The 16698-nt window shown below is 46.9% G+C and overlaps 1 protein-coding gene across 1 annotated transcript in view; it reads right to left on the bottom strand.

The window, feature by feature from the left end:
- The window catches only part of irag2 (inositol 1,4,5-triphosphate receptor associated 2), a 169467-nt gene that overhangs the window by 32730 nt on the left and 120039 nt on the right, over positions 1–16698 (bottom strand). The window contains exons 21-22 of the mRNA XM_043713369.2: positions 13872–13995; positions 11794–11869 (exon numbers count right to left, since the gene is read on the bottom strand). Coding sequence (XP_043569304.2) covers positions 11794–11869; positions 13872–13995 — 200 coding nt within the window. The remainder of the gene's footprint in view (positions 1–11793; positions 11870–13871; positions 13996–16698) is intronic.

The raw sequence follows: 16698 nt of genomic DNA, 5'->3' as shown, positions 1-16698 counted from the left end.
TTGTTCCTTGCATAATGAAACAAAAACGGAGCATTAAATCCAGGGGTTCTCTCCCCAAAACCTTATACAAATACATAAGATTTCCTTATTTCGCCACACCAATTCCCTCACAATCAGTAAAGTGATAGAAGATGTCATCAGTGCTAACATGCAGCACCTGCTGAGTGATGCCCGGTTTGGGTTCTGCCAGGGTGACTCAGCTCCTGATGTCATTACAGCCTTGGTTCAAACATAGACAAAAGCACTGAATTCCAGGAGGTGGGGAGAGCGCGACATCCCTTGACAATAGGACTGCTCTTGACCGAGTGGGGCATCATGGAACCCCAGCAAAACTGGAAACAATGGCCATCAAGAAGCAATTTCTTCACTGATTGGAGTCATGCAAAGGAAGATGGTTATGGTTGTTGGAAGTCCATCATCTCAGCCCCAGGACATCTCTGCAGGAGCTCCTCAGAGTAGTGTCCAATCATCTTCAGCTGCTTCATCAATGACCTTCCCTCGATTATAAGATCAGAAGTGAGGACGTTTGCCGATGATTGCACAGTGTTCAGCGTCATTCGTGACTCCTCAGATACTGAAACAGTCTATGTTCAAATGCAACAAGATCTGGACAATATCCAGGTTTGGGATGACAAGTGGCAAGTAAGTTGTGTGTCACATAAATGCCAGGCAATGCCCAACAATAAGAGACAAACTAACCATCACCATTCGATAGTGTTACCATCCTTGGGCTTACCATTGACCAGAAATTCAACTAGACTTACCACATAAGCACAGTGGCTACAAGAGCAGGTCAGAAGCTAGCAATATTATGGTGCGTAACTCACCTCCTGACTCTCCAAAGCCTGTCTACCATTCACAAGGTAAAGTCAGGAATGTGATGGAATCCTTCCTACTTGCCTGTACGAGTGCAGCTCCATCACCACTTTGGAAGCTGGATATCTTCCAGGACAAAGCAGCCCACTTGATCGGCATCACACCAACAAACAGCCATTCCATACCATCTATAAGATGCATTGCAGAAATTCACCAAAAGATCCTTAGGCAGCACCTTTCAAACGCAAAATCACTTCCTTTGAGAAGGACAAGGCAGCAGATCCATGGGAACACCACCCCTGCAAGCTCCCCTCCAAGACTCTCACCATCACTGGATCAAAATCCTGGAATTCCCTTCCTCAGGGGATAGTGGGATTGCAGTGGTACAAGGAGGCAGCTCAAGGGCAACTAGGGATGGGCAACAAATGCTGGCCTAGCTAGTGACACACCCACACCCTATGAGTCAATACAAAAGGAATCCCAACACACCAGCTACTATGGTGTTCATGACACCTGTAAGCTGCATGTTCCTCTTCCACATTTCTCCCTGCCAAAGAGAATAAACTCACGTCCCCAAGTCTCCAGCTGTTAACAACTCCACCTCAGTCTGAGCAGCTCAGAGTTTAATTTGGTTCGCATTTGAATAAACCCCTATAAAGCCCAAGCTTCAACTCCCAGGAGCCACACCCAATAGGCAAAAAGAGACTCGAGTATTTTTCAGTTTGCCATTTATAGAATATAGCCTTTGCCACATACAGTTGCTGTATCGGGGTTCGCAGTCTTTGCTGTAGCGGGGTTCTCAGCCAAGGCTGTAGCGGGGTTCGCAGCCAAGGCTGTAGCGGGGTTCGCAGTATTTGCCAGCTATTTGAAGTAAAACCTCAAATCTGCTCAAACTGCTGACATTATGCCACTCAGAGTAACCAGGACATTGAGGAGACAGTGAGGACTGCAGATGCTGGAGATCAGAGCTGAAAATGTGTTGCTGGAAAAGCGCAGGTCAGGCAGCATCCAAGGAGCAGGAGAATCGACATTTTGGGCATGAACCCTTCTTCAGGAAGGGCTCATGCCCGAAACGTAGATTCTCCTGTTCCTTGGATGCTGCCTGACCTGCTGCGCTTTTCCAGCAACACATTTTCAGCTCTAACCAGGACATTGATCTTGCTTGTTAAATTGAAACATGCTGACAACAGAGGAAACCCCAATGCCCAGTATAGCACCTCTTTTGGGCTTAGCGTTTGCCACAAGCATAAACCATTTCGCCACTGATACCACGCATGTGTTTTGGGATAAATAGCAAATCATACAAGCTCCCCTCCAAGCCACACACTGTCCTGACTTGGAACAATGTCACCAATTCTTCATTGTCATTGGGTCAGAACTCTGAAACACACTTCGTAACAGCGCTGTAGGTATCACTACAACTCAAGCAGTTCAGAAAGAACAGAAATTGCTGGAGAAACTCAGCAGGTCAGGCAGCATCTGTGGGGAGAGAGAAAAACATAATTAACATTGAGTCCAGTCCAGAGCTAAAGAACTGAAGGCTGAAAACATTAACTCGGCTTTCTCTCCACAGATGCTGCCAACTGTCTCCAGCAATTTCTGTTCTTGTTTTGGATTGTCAACATCCAGAGTTTTAGAATAGAATCATAGAATCTTCTTTGGTTTCATTTTGGTTCAAGAAAGCAGCTCAACACCACTCACTCCAGGACAAATAGGAATGGACAATAAATTCTGAACTAGCCAGCAACATCACAATGGTGAACTTAATCAAATAATTTCTTAAAGATGTATCCCCGTGCTCATGTAGACTGGGCACAATGGCCCAGACCTTCTAGTTAGAGTCAGCAACTCTAATTCTGATCCAGGTTGGACATAACCAAACACTCCCTGACCTTCCGAACAGTTCTCTCTGGCTGAGGAGACCTCTCCCTGCTGAACCAGTCCAATCCAGGCCAGGAGCCCGTGCAGTCTCAGTGGATTGGCATTGAGACTAACACCTTCTTTCATCACAATTCTGACCATATTTCAGGATTTCTAATTCACTTTCACAGAGAGAGAGACATGCGCATCAGCGCATAACATTGGAGAGTGGCTGGGAGGCCGCAGACTGCGTGAGTCATTAGAGAGTAGGCCGGGCAGAGGAAGTGGGAATTTTCAGGGTGGGCCCGGCCGGGAGTCACGTTGGGTTCAATGGGGGGCTTAGGGGAAATGGAGAAACGGAACGGATTGTTTTAAGTACTGGGAAAAAATCTAGCCGTGAGGGGAGTAGCGAACCCTGAACTCCCCCACCCCTCTCACCCACTCCAACCTCTCACCCTCGGAACGCGCAACCCTCCACTCCCTCCGTTGCAACCCCAACCTCACTATCAAACCGGCAGACAAGGGAGGCGCGGTAGTAGTTTGGCGCACCGACCTTTACACCGCTGAGGCCAAACGCCAGCTAGCAGATACCTCCTCCTACTGCCCCCTTGACCATGACCCCACCCCCCACCACCAAACCATCATCTCCCAGACCGACCATAACCTCATCACCTCGGGGGATCTCCCATCCACCGCCTCCAACCTCATAGTCCCACAATCCTGCATCGCCCGTTTCTACCTCCTGCCCAAAATCCACAAACCTGACTGCCCCGGCCGACCCATTGTCTCCGCCTGCTCCTGCCCCACCGAACTCATCTCTGCATATCTCGACAGGGTCCTGTCCCCCTTAGTCCAAGAACTCCCCACCTACGTTCGGGACACCACCCATGCCCTCCACCTGCTCCATGATTTTCGCTTCCCCGGTCCCCAACCCCTTATTTTCACCATGGACATCCAGTCCCTGTACACCTCCATCCCCCATCACGAAGGACTCAAAGCCCTCCGCTTCTTTCTTTCCCGCCGTACCGACCAGTACCCTTCCACTGACACCCTCCTTCGACTGACTGAACTGGTCCTCACCCTGAACAACTTCTCTTTCCAATCCTCCCACTTCCTCCAAACGAAAGGAGTAGCCATGGGCACCCACATGGGCCCCAGCTATGCCTGCCTCTTCGTAGGCTATGTGGAACAATCTATCTTCCACAACTACACTGGCCCCAGCCCCCACCTTTTCCTCCGCTACATCGATGACTGTATCGGCGCCGCCTCGTGCTCCCACGAGGAGGTTGAACAGTTCATCCACTTCAACACCTTCCACCCCGACCTCAAATTCATCTGGACAGTCTCAGATTCCTCCCTCCCCTTCCTCGACCTTTATATTTCTATCTTAGGCGACCGAATCAACACGGACATCTACTACAAACCGACCGACTCCCACAGCTACCTGGACTACACCTCCTCCCACCCTGCCCCCTGTAAAAACGCCATCCCATTCTCCCAATTCCTTCGACTCCGCCGCATCTGCTCCCAGGAGGACCAGTTCAAAAAACGCACAACCCAGATGGCCTCCTTCTTCAAAGACCGCAATTTCCCCCCCCGACGTGGTCGGCGATGCCCTCCACCGCATCTCTTCCACTTCCCGCTCCTCCGCCCTTGAACCCCGCCCCTCCAACTGCCACCAGGACAGAACCCCACTGGTCCTCACCTACCACCCCACCAATCTCCATGTACAGCGCATCATCCGCCGTCATTTCCGCCACCTCTAAACAGACCCCACCACCAAGGATATATTTCCCTCCCCTCCGCTAACAGCATTCCGTAAAGACCACTCCCTCCGTGACTCCCTTGTCAGATCCACACCCCCCACCAACCCAACCTCCACTCCCGGCACCTTCCCCTGCAACCGCAGGAGGTGCAAGACTTGCGCCCACACCTCCCCCCTCACCTCCCTCCAAGGCCCCAAAGGAAACTTCCATACCCGCCACAGATTCACCTGCACCTCCACACACATTATCTATTGCATCCTCTGCACCCGATGTGGCCTCCTCTATATTGGGGAGACAGGCCGGCTACGTGGAGTGTTTCAGAGAACACCTCTGTGACACCCGGACCAACCAACCCAACCACCCTGTGGCTCAACATTTCAATTCCCCCTCCCACTCCACCAAGGATATGCAGGTCTTTGGACTCCTCCATCGTCAGACCACAACAAAACGACGGTTGGAGGAAGAACGCCTCATCTTCCGGCTAGGAACCCTCCAACCACAAGGGATGAACTCGGATTTCACCAGTTTCCTCATTTCCCCTCCCCCCACCCTGTCTCAGTCAAATCCATCGAATTCAGCACCGCCTTCCTACCCTGCAATCTTCTTCCCGACCTCTCCGCCCCTACCCCAGTCTGACCTATCACCCTCACCTTGACCTCTTTCCACCTATCACATTTCCGACACCCCTCCCCCAAGTCCCTCCTCTTAGCCTGCTGGACAAACTTTCCTCATTCCTGAAGAAGGGCGTATGCCCGAAACGTCGTTTCTCCTGTTCCCTGGATGCTGCCTGACCTGCTGCGCTTTTCCAGCAACACATTTTCAGCTCTGATCTCCAGCATCTGCAGACCTCACTTTCTCCTGAATAATGATTGCCTAGCAATCGTCTGTGGTTTAGAAATCTATCTTGTAGTCTGAGCAATCAAATCAGAGTCATAGTCATAGAGGCCGATAACACAGAAGGCAGCTCCTCGAGTGTAGGCACCTGAGAAGTCGTCATCTCTCACAAAAACTTCTTTGAAGTCAGCCCTGATTAATTCTCAGCAACCCGAATTGAAGTTGCTTGGGATCATAGAACATTACAGTGCAATACAGGCCCTTTGGCCCTCAATGTTGCACCAGCCTGTGAAACCAATCTGAAGCCCATCTAACCTACACTATTCCATTTTCAGCCATATGTTTATCCAGTGCCCATTTAAATAGCTTTAAAGTTGGCGAGTCTACTACTGTTGCAGACAGAGGTCTCCCCGCCCTTACTACTGAGTGAAGAACCTACCTTTGACGTCTGCCTTATATTTATCGCCCCTCAGTTTAAAGCAATGTCCCCTTGTGCTAGCCATCACCATCTGAGGAAATATGCTCTCACTGTTCACCTTATCTAATCCTCTGACCATCTTAGAGTCAGAGTCATAGAAATGTACAGCATGGAAACAGACCCTTCGGTCCAACCCCTCCATGCCAACCAGATATCCCAACCCAATCTAGTCCCACCTGCCAGCACCCGGTCCATATCCCTCCAAACCCTTCCTATTCATATACCCATCCAAATGCCTCTTAAATGTTGCAATTGTATCAGCCTCCACTACATCCTCTGGAAGCTCATTCCATATACCGTACCACCCTCTGCGTGAAAAAGTTGCCCCTTCGGTCTCTTTTATATCTTTCCCCTCTAGCTCTGGGCTCCCCGACCCCAGGGAAAAGACTTTGCCTATTTACTCTATCTATGCCCCTCATAATTTTGTAAACCTCTAAGGTCACCCCTCAGCCTCTGACACTCCAGGGAAAACAGCCCCAGCCTGTTCAGCCTCTCCCCATAGCTCAAATCCTCCAACTCTGGCAATGTCCTTTTAAATCTTTTCTGAACCCTTTCAAGTTTCACAAAATCTTTCCGATAGGAAGGAGACCAGAATTGCACGCAATATTCCAACAGTGGCCTAATCAAGGCCCTGTACAGCCGCAACATGACCTCCCAACTCCTGTACTCAATACTCTGACCAATAAAAGAAAGCATACCAAACGCTTTCTTCGCTATCCTATTTACCTGCGACTCCACTTTCAAGGAGCTATGAACCTGCACTCCAAGGTCTCTTTGTTCAGCAACATTCCCTAGGACCTTACCATTAAGTGTATAAGTCCTGCTAAGATTTGCTTTCCTAAAATTCAACACCTCGCATTTATCTGAATTAAACTCCAACTGCCACTTCTCAGCCCACTGGCCCATCTGGTCAAATTCGCGTTGCAATCTGAGGTAACTCTCTCGCTGTCCACTACACCTCCAATTTTGGTGTCATCTGCAAACTTACTAACTGTACCTCTTCTGCTCACATCCAAATCTTTTAAGTAAGTAACAAAATGTAGAGGGTCCAGCACCGATCCTTGTGGCATTCCACTGGTCACAGGCCTCCAGTCTGAAAAACAACCCTCCACCACCACCACCTTTGAGCCAGTTCTGGATCCAAAGGGCTAGTTCTCCCTGTATTCCATGAGATCTAACCTTGCTAATCAGTCTCCCATGGGGAACCTTGTCGAACGCCTTACTGAAGTCCACATAGATCACATCTACTGCTCTGCCCTCAATCTCTTTGTTACTTCTTCAAAAAACTCGATCAAGTTTGTGAGATATGATTTCCCACGCACAAAGCCATGTTGACTATCCCTAATCAGTCCTTGCCTTTCCAAATACACATACATCCTGTCCCTCAGGATTCCCGGTCTCTATTCAGTGACCTCTTAACCTTCTAAAAAAGTCAAAAGTCCCTCAGCCTTTCTTCATAAGACCTTCCCCCATACCAGGCAACATCCTAGTAAATCTCCTCTGAACCCTTTCCAAAGCTTCCACATCTTTCCTACAATGTGGCAACCAGACTTATACGCAATACTCTAAGTGTGGCCACACCAGAGTTTTGTTCTGCTGCAGCATGACCTCATGGCTTCGAAAATTAATCTGTCTCCCAATATGAGCTAACGCAGATGGTGTCATCTGCAAACTTACCAACTATACCTCCTATGTTCACATCCAAATCATTTATAGAAATGCCGAAAGGTAGTGGACCCAGCACTGACCCTTGTGGCACTCCACTGGTCACTCCCCTTCTTGAACAAGGGGACAACATTTGCTATCGTCTAGTCTTTAGGCACTATTCCTGCAGACAACAATTTGATCCTAAAGATCAAAGCCAAAGTTTCTGCTATCTCCTCCCTACCATCCCAAAGAATCCTAGTATAAATCCCATCCGGCCCAGCAGACTTATCTATTTTCCAGAATTGCTAACACCTCCTTGTGAACCTCAATCCCATCTGGTCTTATAGCCTGCATCTCAGTATCTTTCTCCTCGACAACATTGTCTTTTTCCGGTGTGAATACTGTTGAAAAATATTCATTTAGTGCCTTTCCTATCTCCTTGGACTCCACACACAACTTCCCACTACTGTCCTTGACTGGCCCTAACCTTCCTTTAGTCATTCTTTTATTCCTGTTATACCTATAGAAAGCTTTAAGGTTTTTCTTGATCCTACCTGCCAAACATTTCTCACGTCCCCTCCTGGCTCTTCTTTGCTCTCTCTAGGTATTTCCTGGCTAGCTTGTAACTCTCAAGTGCCTTAAACTGAGCCTTCACATCTCATCTTTACATAAGCCTCCTTCCTCTTGACAAGACATTCAACTTATTTTGTAAATCACAGCTCCCTCACTAGATCACTTCCTCCCTGCCTGACAGGCACATACTTATCAAGGACCCGCAGTAGCTGTTCCTTGAACAAGCTCCACGTTTCAATTGTGCCCATCCCTCCAGTTTCCTTCCCCATCCTATGCATCTTAAATCTTGCCTAATCGCAATATAATTGCCTTTTCCCCAGAAAAACACTTGCCCTATAATATATACCCATTCCTTTCCATCATTAAAGTAAACGTAACTGAATTGTGGTCACTATCACCAAAGTGCTCACCTACCTCCAAATCTTAACACCTGGCCTGGTTCATTACCCTGTACCAAATCCAATGTGGCCTCGCCTCTTGTTGGCCTGTCTACTTACTGTTTCACGAAACCCTCCTGCACACATTGGACAAAAATTGACCCATCTGAAGTACTCGAATTATAGCATTTCCAGTCAATATTTGGAAAGTTAGCCCCCATAACAACTACCCTGTTACTCTCACTCCTATCCAGAATAATCATTGCAATTCTTCCCTCTACCTCTCTGGAGGTATTCAGAGGCCTACAGAAAACTCCCAAGAGGGTGACCTCTTCTTTCCTGTTTCTAACCTCAGCCCATACTACCTCATTAGATGAGTCCTTATCAAAAATCCTTTCTGCCACCATAATGCTGTCCTTGACCAACAATGCCACACCTCCCCCTCTTTTACCACCTTCTGTGTTCTTACTGAAACATCTAAACCCCAGAACCTGCAACAACCATTCTTGTCCCTGCTCTAACCATGTCTCCAAAATGGCCACATCAACAACATCCCAGGTACCAATCCATGCTGGAAGTTCACCCACCTTATTCTGGATGCTCCTGGCATTGAAGTAGACACACTTCAAACTACCAGCCTGCCGGTAGACTTTTGTGACCTTGAAATCTTATTTATGACCTCACTACTCTCAAACGCCTGTAAAATGGAGCTACAATTCAGGTTCCCACCCCCCTGCTGAATTAGTTTTAGTTGCATTAGCAAATTTTCCCCCAGGATATTAGTACCCTTCTAGTTCAGGTGCAGACCATCCTGTTTGTAGAGGTCCTAGCTACCCCAGAATAAGTCCCAATTATCTAGGTGAAAGTGAGGACTGCATTATCCAGGTATCCGAATCCCTCGCTCCTGCACCACCCCTATAGCCACGTTTTCAACTGCTCTCTCTCCCTATTCCTTGCCTCGCTAGTATGTTGCGGGGGCAACAAACTACACAGTTATCTCACCTCATTTTAAAGTAGGATGCGAGACTCCTGGCAAATTTGGAAGATTTCAATTGAAGCATTAAGATGAGGGCCTGCCTACCCTCAGGTGGATGTGAAAGTTTCCAAGGCACTATCTAAAAGCTGTGCTCCAAAAGCTAGCACTTCCAAATAAACCTGTTGGATTATAACCTGGTATTGAGAGATTTTTTAACTTAAAGAGTGAAGGCATTTGCTTTGGAGTCCAACTTAACATGCATCTCTCATCCAACTGGTCAGCACATTTCTATTTGTGGCTGCTTTCTGTGCTCAACCAGTCTGTCATGTTCTCCATGCTACAGCAATGAGTGCACTTCAAAAGCTCTTTTTAAAAAAATTTCCGAGATCATAAAATCAACACCCTGGGAGTTACCACTGACCAGAAACTGGATTGAATGAAGCATTTCAATACAATGGCTCAAAAGAGAGTCAGGTGAGGAATCCTGCAGTGAGTAACTCACCCTCTGACACCCCAAAGCCTGTTGACCATCTATAATCACAAGTCAGGAGAGTGATGGAATACTCCCACTTGCCTGGATGGGTGCAGCTCCAACCACACTTCAGCAGCTGGACACCGTCCAGGACAAAACAGCCCACTTGATTGGCACCACATCCACAGGCATCCACTCCCCCCACCACTGACGCTCAGTAGCAGCACTGTGTACAATCTACAAGACATACCGCAGCAACTCAAAGGCTCCTTCAGTATCACCTTCCAAACCTGTGGCCACTGCAGTCTAGAAGGGCAAGCGCAGCAGGTACATGGGAACCCCACCCCATATAAGCTTCTCTCCATAAGAAAGTGACCTGACTTGGCAATACACTGTTGCTCCCTCAGTCCTTCAGGACTCTCCCCTGAACAGTAGTGTGGACATCCCTAAATCACAACTGCAGTACTCAAGATGATGGCTCACTGTCACCTTTATAATGTCAACTGGAGATGGACAATAAATAATGGATGAGGCAGTGACCATTATCTCTCATGAATGAAAGAAACAAAACAGCAGATGTGGAAAGAGAAGAAGAATAAACATATTGAGCCCACATTTACTGCCAGCCAGGCATGCTGAGATTTTCCAAAAATTTCGGATTTTGTTTCAGACTTCCAGCATCCACAGTTCTTTTGGGTGTTTTTGTAACTATAAGCTAGACTGCTTTACACAATTCTATCAAATCTGTCATTACAATCCGTGACATTCCCCCAAACACAATGTAATAACTCTTGGGAAGATAACCAGTTGTGTGAATATTTAGGGAAATTAAAATAGCACCTAACACCCTGGATTTTCATAGGTCTCCAGACCAAAAGAGATATCTCCAAACCATGACTCCTGCTTCATCAAAACAAATACGCAGATTTCCATCTCTGGAATAGGCTGTCTCCGCTTTCATTTTTGAATTTGTTTCTACAGTTTTTAACTTCACTTCTATTGCAGAATCTTAAGTGGGCACAACCCAGTCCAACCTGATGGGCTGTTTTACCAACAGTGGAGTGAAATCTGATTTGTTCCCTGCAGTTCATCATCTGACCCTTTGATCATTTGTATGTTGTCATACTGTATTTTGGGAATTTTTCCAGTCAGTCAGTCAGTCAGTCAGTCTTATTTCTGCTCACTCCACCAACTCCAAAATCACTGATGACTTGATTCCATAGTCAAATGCTCACTTAATAATCCTTCAATTCACACATAACCATCACCAGATCTCATATTCCAGTTGGTGCCAGGCATTCCTAATGGATCCTATTAGATGCCTTTGGATTAGATTAGATTAGATTACCTACAGTGTGGAAACAGGCCCTTCGGCCCAACAAGTCCACACCGACCCGCCGAAGCGCAACCCACCCATACTCCTACATTTACCCCTTCACCTAACACTACGGGCAATTTAGCATGGCCAATTCACCTGATCTGCACATCTTTGGACTGTGGGAGGAAACCGGAGCACCCGGAGAAAACCCACGCAGACACGGGGAGAATGTGCAAACTCCACACAGTCAGTCACCTGAGGCGGGATTTGAACCCAGGTCCCTGGTGCTGTGAGGCAGCAGTGCTAAGCACTGTGCCACCGTGCCGCCCCAAAGTTGAAAATCAATCCAGGAGCTAGAGAAAGGATTCAAATCCTCAGCAGGATTGATACCGACCCTCAAGTATGAATGGGCACTAACAAAAACAGAAATTGCTGGAGAACCTCAACAGGGCTGGAGAGAGGAACAGAGTTAACATTTTGGCTCTGGATTACAAAGCAGTTTGTTTCATGTCCAACATGATCCTTCTTCAGAATTGGACTCAAAAGATTAACTCAGTTTCTCTCTGTCTCAAACGTGCTGCCCAAGTTGTGGAGTTGCTCCGGCATTCTGTTTTTCTTTCAGGTTTCCAGCTTCTGCAGTATTTGGTTTTTGTATTAGAGAAGATGATGTACTGACCTTGTTCAGATACTCTCCGCTCACCTCAGTGACAGAAACCTCTCCCTCAGTCTGCAGGACTGTCTGCAACTGGCATCTGTCAGCAAATTAAAATGTCGATCATTTGCATCTCTTAATAAACAGTGTGCCTGGTTTTACTGCAGGAGAATCAGCACAATGTCAGAGCACTGAATTGTTTCACAAGGTCAGTATTTGAATAGGTTTCATTGTACTGTGCAAACAGGTTAACAAACTGGAATGAAAATGAGCACAACCACAGAAAAGGGAAAAACAGGCAATTATTCACTTGTATTCCTTCTTGTTTGCATTGTAAATTTGCTGTCTGTTAAAGGCATTATACTGACTTCAAAGCTAGGTTTTAAAAATAACTCCCTCACTCAGCTGCAGAGCGTGTGGCTGGGTTGGAATGTGTAGTGACATATAGCATGTTATAATGTATGTTCCACATCAGATCTGGAAGTGGTCAGCACGTAGTGTCCTTGAGACCCTTCGGGAAAAGGAGAGGGCAGATCCTATCGAGCGGTTCCCTGAGGAGACTGTCAAAGCCATTTAGCAGAATGCCTCATTGCCAGAACTTTCCAACAAGCACCAAGACATGGCTTGGCTGGTGGTGAGAAGGGCTCTGCCTGTGAGATCCTTTATGCACGCCCGGACTCTCAGCCGCACCGCACGCTGCCCTCGAAGCGGCTGCGGGGGGGACAAGACTGTCACACACCTCCTTCTGGAATGTGCCTATGCAGAGGAAGTCTGGAGAGGAATGCAGTGGTGTCTGTCGAGGTTCGCCCCGAGCAGCGCCGTGACGCGGGACTCCGTGCTCTATGATCTGTTCCCCGGGACGCACACCGAGACGAACATCAACTGTGCCTGGAGGATCATCAACTCGGTGAAGGACGCTCTCTGGGCGGTCCGAAACCTGTTGATCTTCCAGCTGAAGGAGTTGACCCCGACTGAGTGTTGCAGACTGGCACATTCCAAGGTCCAGGACTATGTGCTGAAGCTTGGGGCAGCTGCCGCCAAGGCGCGGTGGGGAAAGACCACCATGTAACATCTGCCTGCCTAAGAACAGGGGGCCCACGCAGTAAGTGGGCTCCGCTGACGCCTCATCTAAATACATGGATAGTAAACGTACCGGCCTGTATATTCGAACGATTACTCGTTCTCTGTATGCAAAGAAATGGAATGTTTATGTATGTTTGGCATGACCAAATGTACGGATTATCAAAATAATTTATGATTAAACTACTTGTTTTTTTATATTTCAAAAATATATGTTCCACATCAGATTCCTACCTCAATGCCTCCCGAGAGTACCACTGGAGTAACAACTCCAAGGTGGTATGCAGAGTTCAAAAGGCAAAACGTGGACTCCTCGTTTCTAAGGTGAGGAGAAATTGCATATAAGCCAGAAGGGGTCCACTTTACTTAAACAGAGAAGCACAGGAAGAGTGTGAAGGTCCACAGGGACAGATTCTCATCCATGCTTGGGCTCCCAGTTTGTGCGCGCACTGGCCAAACATGGGGCCAGTCTAATATCGAGGTCTTGTCGTTTCACCTGGCTGCTGGACATATTTCCCATGTCCAGTTAAAGCCTGACCTTTCACCATTGTACAAAACACTCAGATCTAAGACCTGTCTATCTACAGTTTGCTGTGACAAGTATATTATACCACAGTAACCATTTATCATAGTGTTGACAAGGAAGGCTTTAATGCTTCCAACCAGTCAACTAAAATTGGATAACCAGAATCAGAAGTGCATCTATAAAATGATTTACAAGGTTTGTGCCTTGCTTGGCCAACACCAACATTCCTTACCCCTCTGCAGTTGAGTCAGAAGGTGGGGACTCAGTTGGATTTCTTGAGCAGCCTCAGTTCATGTGGTGTATGGAATCCCACAATGCTGAGAGGATGGACATCCCAGGATTTTGATCCAGTGACAGTGAAGGAAGAGGTGTCATTCCAGGTCAGGACATGGTGAGATTTATTGTATGATTTATTTGCCTAAATGATTTCCCAATATCTGAAATAACCAGAGTTTCAGTCTCAAGTGGGCCAATCAGTGTGGACTTGGTTACTTACCTAGACTGGATGTTAATGAGCTCATCTGCGGAAGCCATAGAGTTTTGCTGTTCGATGTTGTGGTGAATGTGGAGGGAATTTTGGAAGCGATGCTTTGGATAAAAGTCCTCCAACAGTAAGGCATCTATCAAAGAAACCGTACACGTCATTATGCCCACCTCTGAACCAGGAAGCCTGGGTTCAAGTCCCACTTGCTTCAGAGTGTGTTATTACATCTCTAAACAGGTTGAGTAAAATAAAATAAACACATAAAATATCATAATTTAAGTCAGTTAAATTGCAAATTCTAGAATAACAACATTTTCTAAACAATAGGTCACTTCTCTTTGGTGACGTCCAAAGCTGAACATTGTAGCTCAGTCATGAAAATTGATTGTTCTGTTGTCAACCACTTCTCCTGGCGATGGGTTGCACCATTACTTTTGTTGAAAGCTATGGTGGTCAGTCAGAAAAGTACTCAAACACAATATCTAGTTAATATTACAATGCTTAGCCTCGTTTCACAAAAAAAATCAGATTGACATACATTTGGAGAGATAAGGACTGATTAGGGATGGTCAGCAAGGTTTTGTGCGAGGAAAATTGTGTCGCATAGACTTGATTGAGGGTTTTTTTTGAGGAAGTATTGGTCAGAGTATTGGGTACAGGAGTTAGGAGGTCATGTTGCAGCTGTACAGGACATTGGTTAGGCCACTGTTGGAATATTGCATGCAATTCTGATCTCCTTCCTATCGGAAAGATGCTGTGAAACTTGAAAGGGTTCAGAAAACTTTACCAAGGATGGTGCCAGGGTTGGAGGATTTGAGCTATAGGGAGAGGCTGAACAGGCTGCGGCTGTTTTCCCTGGAGCGTCGGAGGCTGAGGGTTGGCCTTAGAGGTTTACAAAATTATGGGGGGCATGGATAGGATAAATGGACAAGGTCTTTTCCCTGGGGTCGGGGAGTCCAGAACTAGAGGGCATAAGTTTAGGGTGAGAGGGGAAAGATATAAAAGAGACCCAAGGGGCAACCTTTTCACACAGAGGGTGGTACGGTGTATGGAATGAGCTGCCAGAGGAAGTGGTGGAGGCTGGTACAATTGCAACATTTAAGAGGCATTTGGATGGATATATGAATAGGAAAGGTTTGGAGGGATACGAGTCAGGTGCTGGCAGATGGGACTACATTGGGTTGGGATATCTGGTCGGCACGGACGGGGTGGACCGAAGGGTCAGTTTCCATGTTGTAAATCTCTATGACTATGACTCAAAGTTTGTGCGAAGATTTGTAGCTCGGGTGCTCGTTGCTGTGTTTCTGTTCGCCGAGCTGGAAGTTTTTGTTGCAAACGTTTCGTCCCCTGTCTAGCTGACATCCTCAGTGCTTGGGAGCCTCCTGTGAAGCGCTTCTGTGGTGTTTCCTCCGGCATTTATAGTGGCCTGTCCCTGCCGCTTCCGGTTGTCAGTTTCAGCTGTCCGCTGTAGTGGCCGGTATATTGGGTCCAGGTCTGTGTGTTTGTTGATGGAGTTTGTGGATGAGTGCCATGCTTCTAGGAATTCCCTGGCTGTTCTTTGTTTGGCTTGCCCTATAATGGTAGTGTTGTCCCAGTCGAATTCATGTTGCTTGTCGTCTGCGTGCGTGGCTACTAGGGATAGCTGGTCATGTCGTTTCGTGGCTAGTTGGTGTTCATGGATGCGGATCGTTAGCTGTCTTCCTGTTTGTCCTATATAGTGTTTTGTGCAGTCAGGGAATTCCTAGAAGCATGGCACTCATCCACAAACTCCATCAACAAACACATCGACCTGGACCCAATATACCGGCCACTATAGCGGAGAGCTGAAACTGACAACTGGAAGCGGCAGGGACAGGCCACTATAAATGCCGGAGGAAACACCACAGAAGCGCTTCACAGGAGGCTCCCAAGCACTGAGGATGTCACCTAGACAGGGGACGAAACGTTTGCAACAAAAACTTCCAGCTCGGCGAACAGAACCACAGCAATGACTATGACTCTAAGTAACCAAAAATATTGATGAGGGAAGAGCAGTAGACGTTGTCTACATGGACTTCAGTAAAATGTTTGATAAAGGATCTGCATGGTAGACTAAAACAGTAAAGGTAGATCACATGGGATTCGGGGTGAACTTTCCAGTTGGATACAAAATTGGTTTAATGGCAGGAGACAGAGGGTAATGGTGGAGTTGTTTTCGGACTGGAGGCCTGTGACCAGCAGTGCTCCACAGGAATTGGTGCTAAGTCCACTGTTGCTTGTCATTTACATGAACAATTTGGATGAGAATATCAGCGGCATGGTTAGTAAGTTTGCAGATTACACCAAATTAGTAGTAAAATGGATAGTGAAGGAAGTCATCTAAGATTACAAGGAGATCTTGATCAATTGGGTCAATGGACTGATGAGATTGGCAGATGGAGTTTATTTTGGATAAATGCGAGCTATTGGATTTTGGTAAAATGAACAAGTGCAGGATTATGTAATTAATGGTAGGGCCCTGGGTAGGGTTGCAGAACAGAGATCTAGGGGTTCAGGTATTTAATTCTTTGAAATTTGCTTCACAGGTACACAGGGTGGTTAAGTAGTCATTTAGCATGCTTGTCTTCATTGTTCAGACTTAGTATTGGAGTTGGGACGCCATATTGAGGTTGTATAGGATGTTGGGAAGGCTCATCTGTAGTACGGCCTACAGTTCTTGTCACCCTGCTATAGGAAGGATATTACTAAATTGGAGGTGATTCGGAAAAGATTTACAAAGATGTTGCTGGGAATGGAGGATTTGAGTTATAAATATAGTCTGGAACCTTTTTCACTAGAGTGCAGGAGGTTAAGGAATGAT

The sequence above is a fragment of the Chiloscyllium plagiosum genome, unplaced genomic scaffold, assembly GCF_037043375.1.
Source record: "Chiloscyllium plagiosum isolate Xiang-an unplaced genomic scaffold, Cpla_swu_hap1 HiC_scaffold_23, whole genome shotgun sequence".
Classification (NCBI taxonomy): Eukaryota; Metazoa; Chordata; class Chondrichthyes; order Orectolobiformes; family Hemiscylliidae; genus Chiloscyllium; species Chiloscyllium plagiosum.
The sequence above is the reverse complement of the archived record's forward strand: the minus strand, read 5'-3'. Positions and strand labels throughout refer to the sequence as shown.